The sequence below is a fragment of the Melanotaenia boesemani genome, chromosome 8 (assembly GCF_017639745.1).
Source record: "Melanotaenia boesemani isolate fMelBoe1 chromosome 8, fMelBoe1.pri, whole genome shotgun sequence".
Taxonomy (NCBI): Eukaryota; Metazoa; Chordata; class Actinopteri; order Atheriniformes; family Melanotaeniidae; genus Melanotaenia; species Melanotaenia boesemani.
The window spans coordinates 34,720,619-34,743,136 of NC_055689.1; the positions used below are offsets into that span (position 1 = coordinate 34,720,619).

General features: G+C 42.3%; 2 protein-coding genes across 2 annotated transcripts in view; one reads left to right on the forward strand and one right to left on the reverse strand.

The window, feature by feature from the left end:
• The window catches only part of LOC121645098 (zinc finger protein 420-like), a 1,096,702-nt gene that overhangs the window by 594,275 nt on the left and 479,909 nt on the right, over positions 1–22,518 (forward strand). The window lies entirely within an intron of this gene.
• On the reverse strand, positions 54–20,320 carry lamc2 (laminin, gamma 2). The gene is made up of 21 exons (XM_041993408.1): positions 20,173–20,320; positions 14,040–14,216; positions 13,848–13,965; positions 12,351–12,472; positions 12,143–12,274; positions 11,838–12,027; positions 10,409–10,521; positions 9,935–10,327; positions 8,255–8,488; positions 8,011–8,147; positions 6,471–6,627; positions 5,549–5,754; positions 5,375–5,454; positions 5,158–5,295; positions 4,847–4,991; positions 4,588–4,737; positions 4,303–4,414; positions 3,175–3,371; positions 2,660–2,818; positions 2,475–2,574; positions 54–1,048 (listed from the first exon to the last, which is right to left on the reverse strand). The coding sequence occupies exons 1-21, from the start codon at positions 20,246–20,248 to the stop codon at positions 795–797; spliced, it is 3,390 nt and encodes a 1,129-aa protein (XP_041849342.1). The 5' UTR covers positions 20,249–20,320; the 3' UTR covers positions 54–794.

Below are 22,518 nucleotides of genomic sequence, written 5' to 3' on the forward strand. Positions count from 1 at the left end.
GTCCAGCCCTGGATCAAAGTGATGAAAACTGCAACAGGTTCTTATCTGAGCTTTTTAATTTCAGCGCAGTCAGGATTCACATAAATACACATTAACTCAACACAACAAATATAAACAAATAAAAAGTTAGAACACTGGTACTGAACAGTTATAAATATGAGGACAAAACACTGTAAGAAACTACAATCCTTTAATTTATGCCTGAAACTCCGCGTCCACATGAAGACGCTCCTCTATGCTCCAATAACACCTTCAAATCAGCTGATTTTAAAATCCCGAATTATAAAGAAATATTTTGAATTGTCTGTATTATGATGTAAAATTAATCAGGAAAATCAGAGGTTGAAAATGAATAGTTACTGGTATGACACCATAAATTTGACTTCAAAGCGAAGTTCAGCTCAGAATCAGGCTTTAAGCATAAAAAGTCACAACAAACAGATGAAAACATCTGGGGTGTAAATACTGAGCGTGGAAGGCTTTCAGGGCGTTTTAGGGAGGAAAAACTCATCATAAACTACTACAGTTCAACAAATATTCCCCGGAAGTCCCTTTTATTTGTTCAGTTCTTAGATGGATTTATTTTCATGTTTTCAGGTAAAAATTAAAGAGACTGAACGAAACTAGTTTTTCTTAAACGGGAGAAGGAAGAAGGTTTGTAACAGCTGCTGCCAGTAATAATGTAAAATAACCTCCAGCTGTTTTTCTTTCTCTGGTAAAACCTTATTTTCTGAGAAACAGGCCAGTAACTCATAAAACCGGCTGCCTCGTATAAACGTTCTTCTAGCCCACAGTTAGGCCTCCTCGATGGGCGGGCTGTTGTAGCAGCCGCTGGGGACGACCCTCAGGATGTCCTCCAGGTTAGCGATGTCTGCCAGGATGCTGTCGATGTCCAGGTTGATCCTGGCCAGCTGGCGCCGCTGAGCGTCCTCCTGATCCTCCATGTCCTGAAGGCGAGGCCTCAGATGGGCGTCCACCTCTTTCCGAGCGTTGGCCAGCGAGCCCTCCAGCTGATCCAGATGCTTCTCATCCACGACGGTGGTCTGGTCTGAGGAGAGCAGGAGGAGGTGGGGAGGAGGTGAGAGAAAATTACTGACATCTTCACATCAACAACCATCTTCACCAGCAGCTGATCTTTCTTTATTTCTGCCCTCATCGACCCTGAATTCGCTCCTCATACAGTGTGTGCAGAATTATTAGGCAAATGAATATTTTGATCACATCATCCTCTTTATGCATGTCGTTCTACTCCAACCGGTACAGGCTTGAAAGCCTATTACCAATTAAGCATATCAGGTGATGTGCATCTCTGTAATGAGAAGGGGTGTGGTCTAATGACATCAACACCCTATGTCAGGTGTGCATAATTATTAGGCAACTTCCATTCCTTTGGCAAAATGGGTCAGAAGAGAGATTTGACGGACTCTGAAAAGTCAAAAATAGTGAGATGTCTTGCAGAGGGATGCAAAAGAAGAAAAAATAATGACATGGCCTCCTTGTTCACCTGATCTTAACCCCATAGAGAACCTGTGGTCCCTCATCAAATGTGAGATCTACAGGGAGGGAAAACAGTACACCTCTCTGAACAGGGTCTGGGAGGCTGTGGTTGCTGCTGCACGCAATGTTGATCGTGAACAGATCAAGACACTGACAGAATCTATGGATGGCAGGCTTTTGAGTGTCCTCACAAAGAAAGGTGGTTATATTGGTCACTGATTTGTTTTTGTTTTGTTTTTGAATGCCAGAAATGAATATTTGTAAATTTTGAGTTGTTATATTGGTTTCCCTGGTGAAAATAAATAAGTGAAATGGGTGTATATTTGGTTTTTGTTAAGTTGCCTAATAATTATGCACAGTAATAGTCACCTGCACACACAGATATCCTCCTAAGATACTAAAACTAAAAAAGCCCCACTCCAACTTCCAAACATATTCAGCTTTGATATTTATGAGTCTTTTGTGTTCATTGCGAACATAGTTGTTGTTCTATAATAAAATTAATCCTCAAAAATACAACTTGCCTAATAATTCTGCACGGCCTGTACTTTTTATTTAAGCACATTGATGTTTTTGGATTATAAGGATGTCTACCCCTCGAAGCTCTAACAAAGCAACATCCACAGCCACTTCTGTCGTCTCCTAAACAGAACTCTTATGAAACAACTGAACAGGAATTTATCCATTAAAGCTGTTAGATAAACTCTAATAATCAATTGTTCTTATCTGTCTTTATATTATTATACTATGACTTTAGTTGTTTGGAATTTCAGTAAAACATAAAAATTTGATTTAAACATGAATTTTGAGTTAAATTTGACTTCTTACATGTACATAAAGCAAACTTATTTCTTTATATTAAGACTGATTAAGCTGTGCTTTGGAAAGTGTTTAAATCAAAACCCCTTTAACAGTTTTGTCAAGGTTGAAGTCACAGAAGGAGAAGAAGTCAGAAGAAATAAAACCCTTGAGCGTACTCATGTTAGCCAGCAGGTTGTTGATGTCTCGCAGCGTTTTCCTCACAGCGTCTCCGGTCTGCTTGGCCTTGTTGAGAGCTGCAGCTGCCCCCACGGCCGCCTGCACAACAAACAGACATTATTCATGTTGCCTCCATCGTTCTGAGTCTCATCTCTGACAGTTTGTACATGTGTGGACAGTTTACCTCCTTAGCATCAGCCTCCAGCTGCCGTGCGTCGTCCAGCTCAGAAGCTACATCTCCAGCTGTCTTATTTGTCTTCTTCTTCAGGTTTGTAGCTTCATCGTTCAGCCTGGCGGATTCATCCACCAAACTAACATGAGAGGGCAACGATCCTAAATTTGACTGAGGAATGAAGGACAAAACCTCCAGTTATGAAAGAGCCAGAAACACGTGTTTTACACCCAGAGAAAAGCTGCTGATGTAGCATCATTCCCACAATACAGATCCGATGTTCACTGTTCAGCCTCAACATAAACGTAAACTGAGACAGAAAGCTCCGCGTTTCATATGAGATGATTAAAGAAAAACTTTATTTTATTTATGTACATGTAAAAATGATTTGGAAGAGTGAAAAAGAAAAAGAAGTCTGTCAATGTATTGGTTCAAGACAGCTGCCTCCAGTCTTAGTGCTAAGCTAAGCTAAGCTAAGCTACGCAGGTGATGTTTTCTGGAACTATATTACAATAAATATTTTCTACCTCCAGACCATTGACCAGGTCCTCCAGTGAGTTGATGGTTTCCAGTGCGCTATCGTAATCTTCTGACACGATTCCCACCACAGACTGCGTCTTGGAGTTGTTGTCAACCGCCTGCTGGATGGTAGCGTTAATTCCTGGAAGACGTTTGATGGCGGCATCAGCCAGAGCTCTGCTGTCATCCATTTGCTGGTCAAAGTCTGTGTAGGAAGAAGAGTCTTTCAAACTGATACCACGTACCAAGTAAATGGGCTGAATGAGACCTTAGACTGGCTGCTGCAGCTCTGGGAGCTAATAAAAACCAGTCACACAGCTTAATGTGGAACCTTCCTACAGGGTTGTGTACATGTGTGGGTCAATTTGTTTCTGAGTCACAGCAGAAATACTGTAAAATAGTAAAAAAAAAAACAGCTTTTCATCTCTGATTCACGCTTTATTAACACAATTCCTGCCTCCTCTCCTTCTCTTTAGCCCCCCTCAGCCAATCTCAATTCCCCCACTTGACCTTACTCCTTCATTAGCAGTGGTGGCCACTAAGCGACCCAAACACACCGGTCGAAGGGCTCCATGACCTCTTCTCCTTCATCCAAAAGGAAAAGAGGCACCTTATCCCTCCATAATGGAGGAGTAAGGTCAAATGGAATCAGGAATAAATGATTGAGTTTATATGCTGCGTTAACAATTCATAACTACATCATTCCTGTGGCACAAGTGTTAAGATACTTTAAGAAATGCAGCTTTTTATTTGGATTTTGGCCACAACCTCAAATTCTGGAGAACCTGACCAATCAGAAAATGTTCACTAAGCTAGTGGCCTCTGCCAGGTTAAATGCTAACCTCCTCCACTGTCACAGTGTTTATTTTTTTATTTACATGCTACCAATTCAGCAGCTATATCTGGTCTCTAATGCGCCCCCTGGTGGAATTCTCCAGTAACAAGTGGCGCACACAAGCAAGTATGTCAACAATGACGCTCATGGCGGGGCTGGTTGCCCATGGTAACAAGCTTAATTTCTAATGACATGCACTAACAACACTTTAAACAAATGCAAAATACACGAGGCAGCCATGATAAGCACACAAAACACACATGTTCTCAGCCTGAGGATTCATGGAACGGCATGTATATACCTCTCAAGGTGCGGAGGATGTCGTCCAGCTCGTCGGTGCTGCTGACTCGTTGCAGGGCGCGCTCAGTGTCGGCCTTCGCTGTGTTGACTCTGTCCAGCAGCTGGTTGAATTCCTGCAGATGGAAATCAAACCGAGATCAGCTGGGGGTCACATGACACGAAAGAACCAACTCACCAAAGTACAACGAATCTGAGATAACTGCTTTCTAATCCTGATTTAAATGGTTTGTATTCTGGTGTTCAGACAGTTCATAAACCATCTAAAAGATTTTTGACAGCTCGGCACCTGCTGGGCAGCTTTGCCTTTAGCTAGCAGGTCTTCAGCAGCAGTTTGGCTTTGTTGCTTTTTATCCTGAAGATCCACAATGGCTGAGATGTTCCCCTCCACCTCCTGCTTCAGCCCCTCCAGCCTGCTAATCATGGCGTCGGTCTCCGCCTGAGCATCGTGAAACAACATCAGCTTAAAGACACTCCAAACAGATTCATCATCTTCAATCACAGCGTCATGAAAACGATAAACTCAGACCTCTGATATCAGCCGTTACCTTCACTGCTGGTGGGATGTTTCTCTCCATGTTGGCGATGTCCTTCAACATGCTGTCGGCCATCTTGCTCTCGTCTCTGGCTTCATCGCTCAGGCGGGTCCCCTGGTTCTCCAAACTCTTCACTCGCGCAGAGGTCTCATCGTACCTGGACATACACAGAGGGAACTTTAGTGATCCATTTCAACTAGGATGTTCTGGAAAATCCCAACCAGTACATCCAAAGTGGTCCAGATCAGCAGAGTGGTTCACCAGTCTTCAGGTCATGGTTGTCATGGTCACAGAATCGTGTCAGACGGATATGAGCTACTCACAGAGTTTTCAGATCTCCAATCAGCTCTTTGACTTTGTTCTCTCTGTTCATGAGAGTCCGGACCAGAGCCAGACTGGACTCAGAGTCACTCAGAGCTTCGTTGGCCGTTTGCTCCACAGCGTCCGCCTTCTTCTGATGTCTGGAAAGAGGAATCAGCACTGATGATGATGGTGAAGGTGAGTCCGACTCATTGATGGCATCATAAAATCAGCACTCACTTGTCAGCCAGACTGGTAGCCGTCTGCACCAGAGAAGACAGCAGGTTTGGACTTGGTGTGCCATCGCCTAGAGGAATCTCCTGACAGAAAACAAGAACATCGTCGTCACAGTTAGCCATCGTCTTCCTCCTCTTCCTCTTCTGTTTCCTGGTGTGTGTGAGTGTGAAGCCTTACAGCTGATCTGAGTTTGGTTCTGGCCTCATCCAGTTGCCACCTTATCTCCTCGGTCAGCTTCTGCACCTTCGTCACCTGGTCGTTGTACATTTGTTGTCGCTGCCTGATGCTGTCCGCTACGTTGCCAATGTTTTGGATGTCCTGCCCCTCGGCCAGCTGACTCCTGCTGATGGACGACAGGCGACCCTGCAGCCTTTTCTCCATCTCTATTGGACAGAAGTTTGTGACATCATCAGGAATACATTTTAATTATAGTCACGAGTTGAATTAGGAACTCTTAATCAAGTAGTTCCTGTAATGTCCACTAAAGGCTGCTAAGAACAACGTGTTGGAACACAACTTAAACATTTCCAAATCAAAAACTCAAATCATTCGTAAACCGATCAGATACTCACCACATGTTGATATTTTTTAATAATTATCATGTTAGAACTGCATGTTTGGTTTAGGGTCCGTACAGGCTATCTACGATACCACTGCTGCTCTTTTATTCTGCCATGATATCGACATTAACCAGAAACTAACTTCCTCTATTGTCTTCATGCTTTCATTTTGTTTACCGCCTACAAATTCAGCAACGTTCTGGTCTGAGCTCCCTAATGCGCCCCCTAGTGGAATTATCTGGTAACAACCGCAGTACACAAGAAAGCATGCAAACATTCACACTCCTGCTGAGCCACTTACCACAAAAATGAGGTTAAAAAGAAAGTATATTCCCTACTTAAAGGGGCCCTGTCATGCTGTTTGGATTTTTCTGAGCTTTCTACAGTTTTTTTTGTGTTGAATACTACAAGTGAGTGGCGCCATTTTTTTATCATATAAATGCATGTTTAGTTTATTTAGTTTCCGTAGAGCTGAAAGCAATAGATATCAGAGTTTTTTCTACTTCGATATTTCAGTGATGAAGAAGAAGACTTCTGACCTTTCAGCTCTTTTACGTTGCCCTGCAGGTCGTTGACCAGTTCCTCAGCCGCTTTCAGGGCGGCTTCCATCGCAGCACCGTCAGCTGGTTTCAAACCTCCGTCCATGTGCAAGAACAGAGTCTCCAGCTCCTTCAGTCTGCCAGCGCTATCCTCCATCTGAGACACAGAACAGACTCGGTGGGACTGAAACAGCTGCTGTTTGCTAACATGTTCAACACAAGAAACTCACAAAGAGAGAAAATATTTGTTCTGTCGCCCCCTACTGTGGAAAAAAACCTGCTCATTGCAGCTTTAAAGTTCCTGTAAAACAACCAGAAAATGTGTAAAATCAGATGAAGCCGCGCCCCCTCTGAAGTTTTTCTGATTGGTTAGAGGCCTGAGCAGGTAAGCCATACTGTTCCTGTCTCATCAGTTGTTTTTGTTTGAACTTAAAGTCAAATTTAATTAGACAAAATAGTAAGAAATGCCCCGAGTGTGGAGTCACCAACTTTTTCAACAGTTTCTCAGGAAACAGGTAGATAAGACTGTTTTTTGTCATATGCAGGTTCAACACAAAGTCAACAATGCAATGAAAGGCTTAGGATGACAAGAACTTTAGACTCCTTAAGATAATCAAGAAGTACAAGTAGCATGCAATAATAGTACATGGTGAAAAAACTGAAATACAAGAGAAATCAGTAAAAATATAGTGAAAAATATAATAAAATATAATAAAATACAAAGGTGCGGGTAGGATTAAATAAGGTGTAAGTAGAGTATTTCACAGTTGGTTTTAAATGAATTTCGTACTGTACACAGTCTAGTTTTGCAGGTGGGTTGTGGAGCAGGTTATTGCACAGGTAATAAGTAGCGCTGACATACAAGAACATACATGACATAAAATAACGAAGATTCCATAAAAAGACTATGATTTCTAAAAGCAGATATTCTACCATCGGAGAGAAAAGGCAGATTATGTATAAATGTAGGACAGATCTAAATATAATGAAATCTAATCTGATTTCATTGGGACTCTAAACATGATAATAATGTTTGAAACTACGCTTATGTTGCAGATTTTATCTCGTTTAACTCTGTTCTTTCTAATAACTGATGTTCACACAGAAATGTGACTGATGTCTTAAACTGCAGAAAATACTTTTGACATAAATAAAGTGATTTATACATAATTTTAATTAAAGATTGTATCAGCAAAATATGTTAGAAAGATTTTAACAAGCTTAATTCAGGATGACAACTCATTCATGACAAAAACAGAATGAAGTTTATTTACAATAAAAAAGCTGCACATATAAACTTCTTTTTTTTTTTTACCAGGTTTGGATCTAAAACTTGATAAGAACTGTGTCCGCCTCAGACTCGAGCTGTGCCCGGGTTTGGACTTTTGGTTTCTTTTAGCATTTTGGGGTTCATTTAAAAAATACATCACCAGACAGCAGTGTGAGATGTTCCAGGTACACTGAATTATGTAGACAACATGACTTTTACGCATGTGGCTAGTGGGTAGCAGAAACCAGCATCATCACACTCAGCTGTTACCTTTGCTTTAACGGGGCTGAAACAGGCGGGACAGTCGGACTGATCACACCTCAGACCCTCGAAGCCCGGTCGGCACACACAGCGACCAAAGTCATCGCACTGGTCGGACTCAGAGCCCTGAAGGTCACAGTTACAGGCTGCAGGACAAAACAGGGATAAAACACTTTAACTGCAACACCAACAAAAACCTTTTAGCTCAGTAGAAACAAGTAAATACGGCGATGAAACAGAAAACTGATCTCACGTTTGCAGGCGTCGGTGGGTTGGTTGTGGTAGAAGCCTCTCACACAACCCTCGCAGCTCCGTCCCATCGTGTTGTTAACACACTTCACACACACTCCGCTGTAGCGGTCGCAGCTTCCCGCCACGCTGACGTCGATGTGGCCGTTACACCTGCAGGGTCTGCAGGGTCGCGGCACACCTGCAGAACCTGCAGGGTCGCCGTAAAAACCCTCCTGACAGACGTCACAGCGAGGACCTGATGACACAAACACACCGCCTGTTCACACTTTCTGCCAAGCAGCTTGAAATGTTTCAGGTTATTTTTCATTATTTTCTGATTTCTCTGCTGCTCCCAGTTTACCACACCCACCTCACCTGTTCCCAGGTCAACAATCAGTCCCCCTGCTGCCACTTTCGTCATCATCTGAGCCAAATCTGGGCCTCCAGATTCCCACTTTTCAGTTTCTACTTCATTCTGTTGCATCTCTTTGTTTAGAGGCCTGGTGTTTGTGCTGTTTGCACCAGTTAACGTGAGTAAAACTTTATGTGTTTTTATAAACAAATCTCCTGTTTGTGTGTTTCAATGTTTCTAAAAAAAAAACAATAAAAAAAACAGAAACTTGGTGATGAGCAGGTGAAAGCTCATAACAGTGACACCTGGTGGCCAACTGTAGCCATAGCAACCTGTAGCTGCCATCAGAGGCAACTTATTCCCTTCATCCTTTTCATATTCAGTCAGAAATGTAACAAATACAAACAGTAGTTAATAAATGTTCAATAATAAATAAGTGGTTCATTTTTCAGTCAATCCATGTAATAGTTTGTCATTATTTGGATAAAAATGTATAAAAGAAAGGGGGAACCATTTTTTTGTTCCACTTGTTCACATTGTTGCTCAGGGGATAAGTTTAATTTGATGCACTCCAAGAGCCACATGAGGCACTGTACATGTGATCACAAATCACAAAGGTTGTGCCAAGAAGATGGAAATAAGTCCTTTTTCCAAGAAGAAGCTGTGAATATTACCTTTATTCTGTTGAAGTTAATGTGGCCAAGAGGTACAATATTTTACTTGTTTTTTCATTGTTATTTGGTTCATCATTTAAATGTCATGCAACTGTGATGCCACGTAAGCCTTTAATTTTACATTAAGGCAAAGTTAGCTTTTTATTATGTCTTGTGAATTTCTGTTTTATTTATGTAAGCCCTTTATTTTTGCTTATTTGCGTTCGTATTTCTTGCTTAGTTCTGACGGCATAATTGGGGCAACCAAGGGTCATTTAAAGTGACGTTGAAGACACTGTCCTACAATAAATGCCTGTGAGAACCCAAGAACGATTCTGAGCTTGATTAAACTTCGAGGGAGTAACACGACCTCTCAAGCACAACTGAAGCACTGATGGTTTCAATTACCTTTAAGATTAGATAGACATCTATAGACGAGTCACATGAAAGAGAGATAAACAGAGAAAAGGCACACTGGCAGGACGTTTTCGCATGTATTTTTGCGGCTGAGCATAATTTGGCATTTCGAGGAACAAATTCAAAGCTTTATGAAGAGAACAATGGTAACTTTTGGGCACAAGCTCCGACAGTTTTTGGAATCACCTGCTTCAGGAAGAGTGATGCAGGCTCTGAAGCCTGGGTATCATTTGCCCATCATTACAGTTCACCCCACTTTTTGTGTTCTTTCTGGACTCACCGGTGGTTCCCGGGGGACAGCGATCACAGCGAGGCTCCAGAGAGCCCGCGGTCAAAGAGCAGGATGCCCCCTGTGGACAGGGACACCTCACACAGGTCCCGGGTTGTCTCGGGTCTTTGTAGAACCCCTCAGAGCAGCTCTGCTCCCTGGGCGTCTCGTCTGCAGAGTAACAGTCTCCAGTCTGAGACTCGCAGTTGTCTCCTCTGCAGCTGCAGGGCTCACAGGGGCTGAAGGCCCCGTCTGCAGGGACCTTGCGCCTGAACCCTGCCGAGCAGCGCTCGCAGAACTCGCCCTCGTAACCCTGAGGACAGCTGCAGGTCTTCACCCAGCGGGCCGGGACGCCGGTGCCATGCTTTGCCGACACCAGCTTCACGTCGTCAAGATAGCCACGTCCTGAAAAAGATGAGACGGGTGAAGATAAACTTGTGTCTTTTTTGGACAGAAACAGAATGATGGGACTAGGCAGAATCTCACCATTGTCTCCAAACGTGCCACGGATCTTGATGGCCGTGAGGTTTTGCAGAAGCGTCTGGAACTGGAAAGAGGAGAGCTGAGGCTTCCACCTGCTGCCAGGCTGCTCGTCCAACCTGTTTGGACAGAGGACATGATTTTACAGCTGGTACAGCCTGGACGGATGCTTCAGTTACTGATCAGCCCTCGACTTCTCCATCCGTCAGACGCTCAGATCAGGATTCTTTGTGTCAAACTTACAGGATGAGCCAACTAAAACCAATCCCCTGACCAAATTCACTGTACTTAGAACCAAAGAATCTTCTGATGGAGTTTGGTAGACGCTTTTTGTAACATTTGGTTTTATTTAAAATGTATAAAATGTTTTGGTACACATATTAAATTGGGTCTTAGATAATTCAGTTTTTACTTAGTCTATTTCACACAACCAGATTTTAACCCCAATGCCTCAAATATATCATATTAATCTCCACCTAATGTTTCATATTCAATACACACAGTTTCTTAGACTAGTTTATATATTTTAATTGTAAAAACTTGCTCAAAACTCTGTTGTATCAAATCTGAAACTTGTCTTCAACCCCCTGGTGGATACCGTTTGCACCAAAATAATTCTAACATATCACACAGCAATAAACTGTAAATATATGCAAATGTATTATTATCATATTATTTTTTACATGTTCTTTCATTTTCTGTACCGATTCGTCCAATTCAGGGTCGCAGGGAAGCTGGAGCCTCACCGATCCTAGCAACTAAGAGGTGAGAAACAGGTACACCCTGGACAGGTCACCAGTCCATCGCAGGGCCAACAAAGACAGACAAGCAACCACTCACGCTCACTCCTACGGAGAATGTAGTGACCAGTTAACCTAACATGCATGTCTTTGGATGCTGGGAGGAGGCCGGAGTACCTGGAGAGAACCCACGCACACACAGGGAGAACATGCAAACTCCACACAGAAGGCCACTGGTCGAACTTCCCCCAGCCGAGGCTCGAACCAGCGATGGGTCAAATAAAGACTAAGGTTTTCTCTCCATTATTTTTTGGATCAGGCATTAAATGTTGTTAATTGCTAATGTTTCATGATGACTAAACATGCCCAAAAGAACCCAGATATAGAGTTTGGTAAACAGGGAGTTGGATCCTCCAGTTAAGTATGTTGTGTTTGCACCAGTTTTATGGAGCTTTTCGTCTCCACCCAGTAAACCCAGTATAAACAAGATTCTTTCTGTGTTTCAACTCGTTCTGATGTTAGCAGGATTTATTAACTCACACTTCCGTACAAGAAGGTGAGAGTTGATCCTGCAGAGGAGCTTCAGAATAATCCACCGGTGTTGTAGTCAGGTTGGAGCTCCAGTCAGGTGGAGGTCATTGGGTCAGAACTCATCCACAAAAAAAGAAATATCTGCAGAACATCAGGCTCCTCACCTGAAGCTGTAGCTGATCTTTTGTCCACAGGGAACGATGGATCGCAGGTCGCCCAGGGAGGCGGAGACTCTCAGACCGGCACCCTCCAGGATCACATCGTTGGTGGACGGATGTCGGACGCCGCGGTCCAGACGCAACGAGAAGGAGAAGTTCTGACCGTAGCTCAGCAGCTGGTTTCCCAGATAAGAAACTGCAGGATGGGAAAGAAGACGTCTGATCAGAGGACGAAAAGCTTCCTGATCTGTCAGGATGAGAGTCAAAGGAAAAGTGGGAGGAGTGCACGGAGGGGGCGGGGCTTGTCTCACCTGGCGCGTACAGGTAAATCGGCAGGCTGTTTTTGGAGATCACCTCCAGGTCCTGGTGCTTTGGTGACCAACGGAAGTAAATATCATGGGGAGTGATGCCCTGCACCGTGGCCCCCTTCCAACCCTCCAGACCTGAACCAAGATGGCATCATGTTAGTTCTGGAGCGTTCCGTGTGAAACAGAACCGAGAGGAAAACTGAGAGATTACCAGTGCTGAAGGTGGAGGTGATGTTGTGGACAGAGTAACCAGATTCAGCTGAACACCGACTGCTGTGTCCATAACAGAAACATGGCATCGTCAAACTTCCAGAATCCTCTCTGAGCTGATGTCTGAAACACACATAATAACAATAATAATAATAATAATAATAATAATAATAATAATAATAATACATTTAAAAAAGCCTTTCAAACACCCTGTACAAAAGAACATTAAAACAGTTAAAAACAATAAGTACAAAACTAAACAGAACGGAGGACAACAGAAAGATGGAGAGTGACTAGATGACGTGGGACTGTCTGAACAAATGTGTTTTGAGTTGTGATTTGAAGAGTTGAAGTGAGTCTATGGTACGGATGTCAGGGGGAAGAGAGTTCCAGAGATGGGGAGCAGAACAGCTGAATGCTCGGCTTCCCATAGTGACGAGACGGGCAGGGGGGAAAGCTGGAGAGAGGAGGAGGAGCGAAGTGAACGGACAGGAGTAGCAATGTGCAGGAGATCAGATATATATGGTGGGACCAGATTGTGGAGTGTTTTGAATGTAATGAGAGTTTTGAAGTTAATTCTTTGTTTTACGGGGAGCCAGTGAAGTTGTTGTAAGATGGGGGTGATGTGGTGAGTGGTAGGGGTCCGTGTAATGATGCTTGCTGCAGAGTTTTGGAGGAGCTGCAGTTTCTGGAGGTCGTTGGAGATTTTGAGGAGTGCTGTTTCGGTACTGTGAAGGGGACGGAAACCAGATTGAAACTGCTCATAAATATTGTTGTTGATAAGATGGTTATGAAGTTGAGAAGCAACAGACTTTTCAAGGATTTTGGAAATGAAAGGTAAATTGGACAAAGGTTATTGAAATTAGTGGGGTCCAAGCCAGGTTTTCAAGATAGGTGTGACTGTAGCGGTTTTGAGTGCAGGAGGGACGTTTCCAGAGATTAGGGAGGAGTGAATGATGTTGGTGATGAGGGGAAGAAGTGAGGAGAGGCAGGTTTTAACAAGAGCTGTAGGGATTGGATGGAGCTGACAGGTAGAGGGTTTGGATTTGAGGATAAATTCAGAGATGGCTTGGACGGAGGGCAGAATAAAACTGGAGAATGTGGTTATGGGGGATGAGTGGGGGGCGGTGAAGTCCTCTCCAGAGACTGCAGCTCCCCACGAGGCCAGATGTTGGTGAATGTCGGAGATTTTTGAGACAAAGAAAGACTTGAGTGAGTTACAGAAGTCAGTGGATTGCATGTGGTGGGGGGAGAGTCAGGTGGCTTTGTAATATTACATCACATCTTCAGTGTTGACTTCCTGTCACATGGTGATGTAGACAACAAACACTAATGAGGAGGATGTTGGGGTCTCCCGTGTAGGAGACCCCGTCTACTTCATCTATTACTGTGATGGTCGTCAGTTTACAGAAAAGACAAAAAGTGACTGAGAGTTGAACCAGTTTTCAGGTATTTCTGCATCTGAAATGATGATGATGATGATGATGATTTTCCTCACCTTTGTGGGCATCCGTCCGGCCCGATGGGACCATTGGCACAGCGGTCACATTTGTCTCCAGTGACGCCTTCTTTACAGCTGCAGCGCCCCCTGCTGTCACATGTTGCACTGACCGAACCTGGAGGAAAAAACTCCTTCAGACTGCTGTAGTTTCATTTAGCAGACATGATGGTGGGTCAGGTGTGTTCTCACCTGCAGGGTTGCAGTGGCAGGGCGTGCAGCTCAGGCCTTCTCCCTGCAGGTGGAAGCCATGTTGGCAGCGCTCGCAGTGGCGGCCCTCTGTGTTTCCCTGACAGTTCACACAGCGGAGGCCCCAGGCATCCCGAAGGCAGTACCGAGACCTCCCGTTACAGTCGCAACGAAGGTTAGCTGCAGGAGGAGACGGAGGGTTACAGGAAAGTCCGGCTTTTGTTTCCATGATTCACTTTGACTAAATCCGCTTAACCTTCTTGATTTTTCTTTATTAAATCTGTTAAAGTTCACATTAAAACAAAAAGCAAGACAAAAATGTTTATTTGCATCATTTATTTATTTATTTATTTGGGAATAATGATAAAAATCACTGTTTTTAACAAAAGGTCGAGATGACAGTTAATATTAGAGAAACGACAGTGAAATTGTTAGAGATGGATCTGTTAGGTTTATTTCCAGACACATTCGCTCTAGACGGCTGTTTGAAGGGTTGAACTGTCATTAAAAGCTTTCAGCTCTTTCTCTTCATGTTCAGTCACCGTTTCAGCTTCTTCCACCTCTCAATCTCCTTGTATCAACTAAATTCATTCAAGCGCTTCAAATCTTTCCATCACTTTAATTCCTCTCTCAGCTGGAGGTCTGTCTGGGATCTATTTTCATGTGACTTGTTTGTTTCACGATTACATTAACGGCCTACTCAAATCCTGAACCTGACTAACAGCAGCATTATGGATGTTTACAGAGCATCGGAGCGTCTTGTTTGTGGTTTGTTCAGAAATCCCAGCGATTACTGCTCCTATCAACCAACAGACAAATGACCAAAGTCCACTGAGCTCCACCCGAACCAGCCAGAGCTCCATCTGAGGAAACACCGCGGCTGAACGTCAGCAGTCGGGATCGAAAACTTTCCCAGCAGGTTGTGGTAAACTGCGAGAAGTCATTATGAAAGGGTGACGAGGGAGATTAGAGGGGAAAGACTTACAAATCAGCCTCGGCCTGTGATGGACTGGTTACCAGTCCTCACAAGCCTCCTGCCCCCCCAGCGGCCATGAACTGGATTGAACTGGTGGAGAATGGAAGGAAATCAGCCTCTGAACTGCAGCAGCAGTCTGAGATTTATGTAAAAAATCCTCCAAACTCTTGGATTGTAGCTTCATGCCGGGTTTGAATGAGCCGCTCTGACCTCTGAGCTGACGTTGGGCCACTATTATGTTTTATGGGCCAGACCTGTTTGAACAAGTCACACATTTCTTCTTCTTTGTTTCTTCTGCTTGTTTCAGCTGAAGATGGTCAAAGTTTCACTTTTTATTCAAGTTTAGTCTGTATGATCAAATCCTCCAAAATCCACAGCAGTTCTAAAATAATAATTCTGACTCAGACTTTTAGTTTAAAACAACCTGGTTCATCGTGTTTTAATACGTACCGTACTTCTTAAAATAAATCCAAATAAGTCCAAGGTGAACCATGCTTTGCTTAGTTTGGCACATAAACTGGAAGTAAACATCACATTTAGCAGTACAATAAAATTTTGATGAGGTTGCTTCTTACTTTGATATCAGACACTTTCCATTCAGAAGTTCATAGATTTTCTTTGACCCAGTCACTACAGATTTGTTTGTCTGTCTGGGTCAAATGTCATTTTCTGTAGGTGTAACAAAGATAAAGTGCACTTTTATAATATGTGTGAAGCCATTTACTTAATATTTTTATTTTATTTTTGTATATTTTATATTTTAAGCTCTTTTATGTATGTTTTCTTACCTTTGCAGGACAAGATGTAATGCACATTGGTCCTGTTTGTGGCTTCTGAACCACCGTAGCTAATTTCCTCTCAGGACCACTAAACTATATGGGAAGATTCGGCTCTTTTGGCTCACAAATGGCTTGTACCACGAGGGTCTGTACTACGACCCCCCTGTCATCTCAGAGGTCCTTCCTCTACATAGCAGGACGATCCTGGTCTGTGCTCATATGGAATTGACCATCATCCATGCATGCATCCATCCATCTATCCATCCATCCATCTATCCATGCATCCATCCCTCCCTCCATCCACGCATCATTAGATTAGCTGGGCTGTTTGCAGTAATAATGTGGACGTTGATCGGGTTGTGATGTCTGATGATTTCAAACTGTGAGCTTTTCTAGTGTCGAACCCAGTTTTTCTACAAAGTTTCTCTTCAGCAAGTTGATGAAATTCCATTATTTGTTGGGAATCAGCTGATCTAATAAATTCATACTGTTATTTCATGTTATACTATGGTCTGGGTGAATACTCGATTCTGATTGGCTGGAGGGTGTCCGCTTCACGTCAGTTGGTTCACGCCTCCGCGTCGTCCATTAATTTATGATAATGGACACCTCGTCGGCATTATCCCTTACTTGTCAGTTTTAGTTTGTCTTGTATGGAAGGAAGCAGCGAGGTAGTTGCAGCTTACTTGTTACCTTAAATAATATTATCTAAGCGTTTATTATTACATCTGATTTTAACTATCGGCAGTGATTTATTTTACTTAATACACAATATGTTATGCTTTTATTCTGAAAGGCTGTCCCACTCAGTTGTCATTTCATTCATAATCAGTGACAGATATTAAGATTATGAGCATAGCATTTAGATATTAGCATAATAAATGAAGGTATGACTGTGCAGATGTGATATGAAGATGCATATTTATCTCGTGAATGTTGATGAATGGGAAAGTGACTCTGACCACATAAAGTAGAGAAGCTTATTTTGCAGGTCTAGAGTCAGGAAAAAAAAAAAAGACGGGAGTGTGCAAAGTCAGGTTTTATAAACCGGACTGTAGATAAACAGTTTACTCTGCTCTGTCAATTTGTTTTATATTAACGTTTCTGTGATGATCCTGTGAAAAATATGATTCTTTTGTTAGAGCTGTTCCCACGTTCTGGCTTCAGATTGGGTCAAATTGTGGGATTGTTCTTATCCATGAGTATAAATGATGCATGGAGGGTAATGTGTAGATGGCTCTTTGCTGCCAGGAGATGGAAACTCCTTCTTGCAAGGATTAAAACTACAACTTATCACCATAAAATACCAGGCTCTAGAAGTAGGAGGACTTGTCTTATCACAGTGTAAGATATTTATGAAAAGCAGTTATTAAGAGGCAGAATTGTGAGTTATTGTCTTTATTAACTGCCGTGTTAGTGATTCTGATCTCTTCTTCCTTACAGACTAGTTAAAGTTGAGTCTTGAGGTGTGTCTGTCTGAGGGCTCATCATCTGAATCATCTCTCCAGCTCAAAGTCCACCAGCGATTACTCCACCTGACTCACTCTGCAGTAACAGTCTGTTCACCTGACGATGAGTTCAAGTGTTACACCGTGTGTCTCAGCGGCCTGTAAAAACGGAGTCACTGTTTCATAACCCAGCTATGAAGCTTTTTTTGTCTTCTGAGAGGTTAGAAAGCATAACAGACACACCCAGAAGCAGTCGTTCAGTCGACAGCAGTAATGGCTACCTGCAAGCATGAATCCAAACTTTAAAAACAGCTGATGATGTTTGCATGTCCACCAGGGAAAACAGGGTCAGAGGAATTTCTTTTCATTACAGCTTGGAACGAAGCTTTCAGTAGCGACAGACATCAGAGCTGAAACCTCCATCACAGCAGCAAGGAGAAGTTATAAAATCACCACATCAGTGCTGAAATGAGCTGCACTAACCACCACATTTACTGTAGACGTCTAAACAAACTGGGGAAAAAGGCCAGCTCTGTGCTGGGTGGGGAGCTGGACCCTTCTAGACCTGAGAAGGACACCCCACCCCCCCACGCCCCCCTTCCCTTTCATAACCCCCCGACATGACAGAGAAGCAGCAGCAGGGAGAAGCTGATCTCTGTCGGGATAAAATCTCTGCAGAGACAAAACAATCTGAGATTCACCTTCATTTTTATTTTTCCGCCAGTCACCCATCAGCCTGTTAATTCTCTCGACATGTTTAAACTTCAGCTGGTTATAATTCTGCCCCTGAGGGGGGGGGGGGGGGGGGGGGGGGTTCCCTTCTGACAGCTCAGGTGAGGGGAGGCCACCGGAGCCCCACCCATGGGTGCCTCCCCTCCTCCAGCAGGTCGACTGAGACACCCACTTTAAACAGTGAGAGGAAAATGTGAGAATTTAAAGTGGCCACATTTAACGTTTTCATTCCTCTTCATCTGCATTTCACTCTGTATTTGTTCTTTTTCACGTTTGTGTTTCAGTGTAATTTTGCTTTTTTTGTTTTCTTTGGATTCAAAAGGACATTTTTTATCAGCTTCTCACAAATCTGATTCAAAGTGAGAGCTTTGGCTTCATGGAAAAACATTAGAAAGCAGACAAAAGCAGATTCAAGATCAACTAGAAACACTACTGAGAGCAAAGAAACAATAAAAATAAATGAATTTTAAAAAGCCAAACTGTGAGATTATAAATAAAACACTGATATAAAACACTTAGTGGCAAAAATAAAATACATTAGTTTGAAAAATGTGAGAAAAGAATATTCCAGATACAAATAACGAACTCAAACTGGTAAATTAACTGAGATTATTCTATGTTATACGTGTATTAGTACATTTATGCTATAATAACTCAGACTGTAATGATCTGGAGAAAACTGTAACTTCATGTGAAATATTTATTTTTCTTCCTGCAGAGAAGAATTTTATTTTCTTTTAGGTTTTATTAAATGTTAAAGTTAAATCACAGACGGTGAAGCCGTAAGTAAAACAACTTTATGTGCTTTCATTTAATGAAATGTTGTAAATGAGATTTTCTCTGGACTCTTTCTGGCTGCTTCTCTGCTGTTTTAATGTCTCAGACTTTTTAAATCAGCCTGCAGCCATGACTCATGAAATCACAGCTTTCAGAGCATAAAACCATCGTTTCCAGCTGATCTTGTCTTTACTGGGACATTTTTAATGGTGAACAAAAATAGCTGCAGCTCATCACACAGCAGCTTATCATTAAACACATTCTTTCTACTTTCTGCTCTCGTTTACTTATATTTCTATTAACAACAAAACGCAGCTCTATTTTTTATTTTGTATTCGTTATTTACATTTATGCAATTTGAAACGAGCATAAATATTTCTATGGCCTTTAAAATACATTCTTTAATTAAACTCCAGAACTCTGCTGTAAGGCTGCTAAAGTGTTGGAGCGATGCGTTTATGGCACAATCAGGATAAAGCAACCAAATTATTATTATCGATTATTGTGTTTAAAAAGATTGTTAAAGACTCTATGATAAGAAAATAACGAATGAGGTTAATTTGTGATGTTATGTTTTGTTCTATAGCATTTTGTAGATATATATATAATAAAAAAATAAAGTGTAAAATACTGTATGTGGTTAGAACTCATGTTGGCCTGCAGCCGTTTATGGTTAAATGTTTAATCACTGAATCATTTATCAGTGAATTATTTGTGAGAAAGGGGCAGATAATATAAGATTTTCTTCTTTCTGCTCCTTTTCATTCAGGTGTTGATTTTTTTAATGAATTAAATAAATGTTTAATAAGGCTGCTAACACTGGACTCGAGGTGATCGCGCTTTTGAGGCCGTGTCACCTCAGCTGTGGAAAGCTCTTCCTCTCTCCGTCACTTCATAAATCAAGGTTAACTTATATTTCTAATAATACATATTTAATAAACTCATATAATTTATAATAAAAACCTTTCTAAGACTGAGACTGATAGGCTGGGATGACCAACCCATCAGTCCACCCAAAACAAGCTCCATATAAAAAACACTCATCGTCCTTCTGGACCACAGAGGTCCTCAGGAACGTGGTCTGGTTCTGCTGTCCCTCAGTCCTGATCTCATTGGTGGTTCCATGATCGTGGAAAAAAACCAACAAAATGCCTTCATCGTCATCTCTGCAAAGAAGACCTCCTCTAACACCCTAACACACCACAGTCACCCTGGACCGGTTCTTTATGCACATTTAATGTTAACATTTCTACCAACTGAACAGCTGAAAGGCCTCTTTTTAGCCAATAATAAAACCCTGGTCAGAACAAAGCCTGTGTAAGGTGTGTGTTTGTGATGAGGATCTGTTGGCGGTAAATTAAAAAAGTTTTTACAGAAGAGACGTCAAACATGCAGAGAAAGCAGCAGAGTAAACGTCAACTTACAGCTGTAGGCGTTGGTCGCCTCGGCGGCACAAACCGCAGCCAGAAGCCCGCAGAGTGAAATCCAGCCGCTCCTCATGTTGTTGGAATCCTGCAGTCAGCTGAGGGAAAACATCCAGCCCTGCTCCTCCAACCACCGCCTTTTAACTCCTCTCCCGCTGCAGGTCGGTGCATGCTTCTCAGCCTGGTTCTTAGTCACAGTGATTCACTCAGGCAGGATGTGACGGCTGCAGCGTGTCAGCTGGGACAGGCCGCGTGTTGTTCTGGACTTTACAGCAACCCTTCCCTCATATTTACATCTGCACACAGAATTTAAAACCACATTTCTGTGGATGTGAATACTCGCTCTGTTGCAGACAACACGGAAAATATGATGATCCAGATAACGGATGTAAACACGCCTCTGTGCTGCAGAAAGTCCAGAGAAAACAAGCTGAGGAGCTCCAATAAAACACCATAAAACACGACCAGTTATCGCGGTGCATTATAAAGCTTTGCCTGGTTTTATAACAAGTGTCCACAGAAAGATACAAACTGACACCACACAAGGAAAAAGAGCTAAAAACGAAGTTTAATCATCGCAAAACAACATAAAACCACCAAAGATGAAGGCAAACGGCTACAAACATGACACTTTCACAAAGTGGCATAAAGACATGTAAGTAACGTAAATGACCACAAAATAATTCCATCTGAAGCTTTAAACCTGGCCACCTGGCCTTCACAACATCCAAACTGGGATTAACAGACGAATAAACGTGTGTCATCATTAATTACACGTAACTGCCTTTAAACATAAGCTGAGGATGAAAAAGATCGTTTAGAAAAAACTAATTAAGTCGATTAAACTGGATAATTTTTTCTTTTCAAAAGCTCGTGTGTTCCAGCTTTAATCCATTAATATCTATTAAACCCGACTTTTATTGTGGCTTAAAAATGCTCAAACTGTAGCTGGAAAGTTTGAAACAACCCGAAGTCGTGGTCTATTTAAAAGGCATCAAACATTTAACATTCAAGATAAAAACAGAGACGATCATGAGACTGTTTTCTTTAAAGCTTGAAGACTTATGCGCCCCAGCTGTTTTCATTTTAACATCTTATTTTACTGCAACACTAAATTATTAGACATGAACTGAAATCATGTCTCTAACATGTGAGAACAGAAAAGCTAAATAAAAAGTCTGTTTATGTGTTACACAGACAAGAAATGTTTTCATACTAGACGGTGAAGTATTTTGTAAAGGATGAGGAAGCAGCTTGGTAGTACAGACGGATTTCCCCTCTTCTCTTCCATCTGTTGGTCACGTTCAACCTGATGTGCTGAACAGCTTTTATCTTTTTCATGTTGAACATCTGCACAGAGAAACCTGGCTCACTGCATCAGGACCATCGTAGCTAGAGTCCGAGGTGACCACGTGTAGAAAGGACGGATAGATGTCAGATATGAAAAAATGTGACACAAAAAAGAGAAAATGATTTAATTTCCCCTGAATTTTCTGCACGCAGCCCGAAAATAAATATTCTTCAGTAAAAATGCTTCATTCAGAACAGGCTCTGGTTTTTATGCTGTTTACTTGTTTATAAATAAATTAGAAAACAACAGCTGGATGTAAACATTCACCTCCGGGCTTGTTCTCTTCTTCTTAGCCTGCAGCTGTCCTTGTCTCCGTGCCTGAACCATGTCCTGCAGGTATGACAACAGACGGACACACCCTGCACCTCAGACACATTCTTACTCACACACACACACATCCATTAAACACACCCTGCCAGTACATGCTTTACACGCACACACACACACACCAGACCACACCTTTGTTCCTGTTGCCATGACAACGCCACACCTGAACACACACTCACCTTATCAGCTGCTGACTGGATTAAGTCAGTTTCATAACCTGAATTCACTTTTTACCTGTTTGAGTGTGTGTGTGTGTGTGTGTGTGTGTGTGTGTGTGTGTGTGTGTGTGTGTGTGTGTGTGTGTGTGTGTGTGTGTAATACAGACCAAATTTAACCGAACACACTCCAGCCAGAAATGTTTATGGTTTTACTTCAGTTTATTTATAGAGTCCAAACTGACAACTCAAGTATGTTAAAGAGAAAGTAAACAAGGCCAGAACCATCCAGTTAGAGTCTGTTCAATTCCATCTGATTGCCTGACTCTGTGTGCACGAGGGTAACCGTGGAGACGGATAGCTGCCTTGTAACAGGAAGAAAAACCTCCAACAGAACCAGCACCAGGAAGGTTGGCCATCTGCTTTCAGATATGTAGACAGAAATAAACACTGTGCAGCGTAAAAGGAAAGTTTAAAGCCTGGTTTTAAAGGCTGAGAGGGTGTCTGACTGCA

Excerpts from the sequence above, each read along its gene's own strand:
- lamc2 (XM_041993408.1), bottom strand. The coding sequence starts at position 20,248 with ATGAGGAGCGGCTGGATTTCACTCTGCGGGCTTCTGGCTGCGGTTTGT. Across the intron at positions 13,966-14,039 it reads CTGCCACTGCAACCCTGCAG|GTTCGGTCAGTGCAACATGT; the intron begins GTGAGAACACAC and ends TTTTTCCTCCAG. Across the intron at positions 5,455-5,548 it reads GAACCAAACTCAGATCAGCT|GAGATTCCTCTAGGCGATGG; the intron begins GTAAGGCTTCAC and ends GTTTTCTGTCAG.